This window comes from Vanessa cardui, chromosome 1 (assembly GCF_905220365.1).
Source record: "Vanessa cardui chromosome 1, ilVanCard2.1, whole genome shotgun sequence".
Classification (NCBI taxonomy): Eukaryota; Metazoa; Arthropoda; class Insecta; order Lepidoptera; family Nymphalidae; genus Vanessa; species Vanessa cardui.
The window spans coordinates 8,778,594-8,783,369 of NC_061123.1; the positions used below are offsets into that span (position 1 = coordinate 8,778,594).

Below are 4,776 nucleotides of genomic sequence, written 5' to 3' on the forward strand. Positions count from 1 at the left end.
CCATAAAAAGTGAAGGATATATAAATACTTGTACGTTTTTTCATTATATATTGTTCCAATGGTGCAGCAAAAAGTTGTCTAAATCCAAAAATAAATAAGTTATCTACTTTGATTAAGATTAGGTAATAATCGACAAAAAAAAATCTTTTATAATATTGATGCATTAGCTTACCTTAAGCTATTTTAAAAAAGATGAAGGTACATTATATTAACCAATGCTGTTACCTATCGTGTTACGAATATTTATTCTTTAATAAAACTTTACTTTATAAAAAATACTTAATATATGAATTAAGGTAATCTACACCGAACCACAAACGTCGTCTTCTCGTGTCATTTCTGAAATAATTCCTGGCAAAACCTCAGAGTAAAATATTAAATACAATTAAATAAAAATAAAGTCATTATCAGAAGGTCTGACAATTCTCAGTAGAAGCTTAAATTGAACTTGATCTCTAAATGTTCTGTGTCGCATTAAGAAGTGAAATTTGTTTTTTCCTTCCTTCATAAACCTCGAAAAACATAAGTTTCTCTTTTCTAAATCTTGCAAATTTAGGTAACCTGCAAAATACAACATTTAACATATAAGAAAAAAAAATCGCTTGAACTTTAGATAATATTTTAAGAAAACGATGAATTACCCAAATATAAAACATTATTATAAAAACATTGTTAGAAAACGTGTACTATAAATTTTATAAAAATTAGAATTAATAATTTCTGTACAGGACTTGTTTCTTAAACAACACATTCTATTCAAACACATTTTTTCTTATAAATCTATTAATCATCTTATTTTATAATTATAAAGATTAGATAAACAATTAAGGTGCCTAGAGCAGGATAGTCTCAGTTTAAAATAATAGTCCAAAATCTTGGAAATTCCATTACCCTTTCCTCATTTAACGATTACTTTATCAAGTGTATTTATATAAAAATTAAATATTTAAAATAAATGCCTCGAGCTCCTTATTCTTAAATCGAAACATCAATCTGAACACATATATAGACTATAGGAGACTGACCGATACGACTTTGGAACCTTCAAGAAAAGAGCGCACACCTTCCTTAAAGGATCTATGCAAAGCCCCCGCTGTTGCAGATGTCCATGGGCGTTGGTAGTCACTTTCCATCAGGTGAGCCTCCTGCTCGTTTGCCTCCTATCACAAAGAAATAAACATTCCACCATGCTGTGCAAATGTGACTTATTGGATACTAGACACATGTATATGAATTATTTTCAGCAGATTTCCTGCACCATCGAGCACGAGATGATTTTTATTATAAACACAAACAAAGTACATGAAAATTTAGTGGAACTAGTCTGTATTTGAGCCGAACCCTCTCAATGTTCGAGTAATATGACAATCCATTAAACGTGACCTTATATCAGATACACTGTTATAATTAACTTCCAAAAACATTTTAAAAATATATGATTGATGAAAGGTGAAACAATCGACGATCTATCTTTATTGATCTTCCCTGCAAACATGTATTTTTTACACGAAAATTCTAAGCAGCAATTTTTCAACAAACATCAAAATGAATTTTAAAACAATCTTTCAAATTAATTTTCAAATTTCTACTTACAAGTACTCTACTTTTTAATTATTATTTCAATTATTACATAGAGAAAATTTATGACATACGAACAGCCCATCTGGTTTACTTTTTTGCAGTTGACGCTTCCTTTGGTATGTTCCATTTCAATTTGCTAAGATTTTCGAAGTAATTTAAACAAATTTTCACGAATGTTTAATAGCAACTATAATACTCAGATAATGCATAAAATAATTGGAACTGCACAATACACGTAATGCTCGAAGACGACTTAACACTCTATTTGAATCAATAAAAAGTAGAAAATTAACGGTTAAGAACAGTTAAAATGTCTACAAATTAATGAAGGGCATCTCTCAAGCAAAACGAGAAACATTCACTTTCATTTTCTAACACTAACAGATCATCAGTACTGCTCTCGCACATTTTGCTTTTTAATTTTATTATCTTATATCCATAAATTACTAGATATTTATAATAAAATATCAATTATTAAAAAATAATGATTATATACCGTATTTGTGAATAATCTAAGAACGCTATCAGACAATAATTCATGTTGACATTTGATTATGACCACAAATGCTATTAATTTCATGTTTGTGGTTAAGCACGATAAACAATGATATATAATAAGACATAAACATTAACTAAGTTTAAGAGACAATTTTGCATTTGAACACGGACAGACAAATTATATATCAACCGATTTAAATTAGTCGATTTATCAGACATAGAATATCGCCAAAACCGTGAAGTTCACGACCTTCGTATAACATCAAAAAGTTAATTTGACGTGAACCGTTCATCCTGTCACATGGAAACAATGACTATATAAAGGTATAGGGGGAATCAATCGGGCACAGAACGAAAATCATGGCGAAGGTAGTCTCCATTATTTTACTAGCATTACTTTTAACCACTGTATTCTCATTTCCTGGTAAGTAATAATTAGTTTAATTCTAATTATCGCAACTTACAATCACTTGTTTATTCCTTAAAATAAATAAATTTAAAACTTAAAATTGAGATATTGTAGGTAAAAGTACAAAAAGATTTTAAGGTTGATCATGAGAAGATAAACAAGTGTCTGCCTCTTTTTGTATTGTTTCACTTATCTTAAGTATACAGTGTTATGTTTTAATTTTTCTGGTTTTAGTTTTTGGAAAAATAATTATTGCATAGTGTTAGATAACATATTCCTACATTTTACGCGACCGTACTCAAAAATCATGAAAGCGTTGTCAAAGGAGTTTAAAGCCAAAACATTAATATTTTGACTTTTGAATTGAATTTTTTTTTAAACAGCCCAAAGGATGTCTAGAACTTTATTTTGAGCTCAGCAAAATTAGACCAATACCAAAGTCGGTTAAATAATAAATATTAAATGACAATCACATCAAAATTGATGTAATTCACAGAACGTAAAAAGCGCGCTATCGATAATAGCGGCTTAAAGGCTAATGGGGCCAAAGCCGGAGCGGGTGCAGGCGCATGGGCCGGAGCCGCTGGTGCCGGTGCTGCCAGCAGCAGCAGTAGTGAAAGTTCCAGCTCCAGTGAGAGTAACGAATGTGACGGAGGAGCTGATGACAAGTAAATATAATACTCAATTCATAAAAACCAACTCAATACCAGCCATTAAATAACATAAAATCCGTACGGTTTTCAATCTTACTCATATAACATACAAAGTACCAAAGTTATAGTAAATAGTTCATTGCAGTCGAAATTAGGAATTCGATAGATTTTAAGTAAAAAATATAAGTTATTTGTGATCATTAACCTCGCAATTATCAAACTGATTTGTTGATAGAACATGCTGGTACATATTAGCTTAAATTTTTACTTTTTTTCCTAATGTATTATAGTTTTTAAATCTATTTACTGCTAATAATTATCACTATCAAAGGAAACTTACGTAACATTATAAATTCATATTGTAATAACATTTTTTTTTTATTTCACAAAAGATTCAGGCTAAACGACTACTATTTTTTTTTCGACAGCCTATATTTATTTATTAATAACTAAGGCACACGTTTTTTGGGATATTACATAGATTTTATTTGATATTGCTACCACATTATAGAAATAAAATTTATGAATATCTAATATTACGCAACTTTTATCTACTTTAGTTGCAGCGACAGCAGTGAAGAAACTAATTCTAAAACCGACATCATCAAGAAAAGCCAATCATTTGCCAGCGCCTCCGCAGCCGCCTCGGCGTCCGCTTTTAAATAAACCACAACAGAAATTTAATACTTAAAATATTCATTAATTAATATTTACTTATTAACTAGACTAAAAAAATATGTACATAAAGAGGTACGAAATTTGGATAGTTCGTAATATTTATTCTATTTAATACAATTAAATAATAGCAATTTGTGTTTTTTTTTTGTTCTAATTTATGATCGAATAACTATTTAATCAACCGACATCCTCCTATTAGTGTTCATTATTTTAGCTGTCACTTCTTTAAAGTTTTCTTTCTTTTCTATCACACGCCCCTATCCAATTAAAACATACTTTTTTTATCAAATACTACCGACCTGCCTGGCTTTGTACGGGTTGCTGCGATACTAATATACTTTAGAATGTCTTATAATGTTAACTGCTTTTTGTCATAAGGCAATGCAAATCGCTATGTCCCTGCATTTTAAATCAGTAATATTTTTGAAGATATTCATTAAATTTACATGCGGTTAATGGTAAAGGTGCTGTAATTTGTATGCTGTACAAAGTATGCTGTAATTTGTGTTAAATGCACAATACCTATATTTAAAGTATTTCATTCGATAAGGATTAATGCTGTATTGCTTATAATAGTTTCGAAAATAAGACATTATTTTTCGTAAAAAGTAAAGGATAAAAAAAAATCCCTAAGAGACATATACCATTACAGACATTTATGAAGACATAAAAAAAATGAAAAAAAACATACATTACAGCCAGCGTTCGCAATGTAAGCGCAAAAATACTATTATATATACAACACGTTGGAAACCTCTAAAGTAACTAGTGTTTCTCTACTATATTGTGCATGTATTATTATATGTATTCATATAAACCTTCCTCTTGAATCGATATATCTATTTAAAAAAAAAACTTCATCATATACTTTCGTAAAATATTTTGGTCGCTCCGAAAATTTCAACTACCACTAAGATAATTGAAATGAGATGTTTTGTAGTATTAAAGTAAAACCAA

General features: G+C 29.5%; 1 protein-coding gene across 1 annotated transcript; it reads left to right on the forward strand.

Moving 5' to 3' along the window:
* The first annotated feature begins 1,546 nt into the window (after nt 1-1,546).
* On the forward strand, nt 1,547-3,807 carry LOC124543513 (glycine-rich protein 1-like). Its single transcript, XM_047121740.1, has 3 exons — nt 1,547-2,503; nt 2,985-3,156; nt 3,702-3,807. Exons 1-3 carry the CDS (start codon nt 2,440-2,442, stop codon nt 3,805-3,807), a joined length of 342 nt encoding a protein of 113 aa, XP_046977696.1. The 5' UTR covers nt 1,547-2,439.
* Nucleotides 3,808-4,776: the final 969 nt, after the last annotated feature.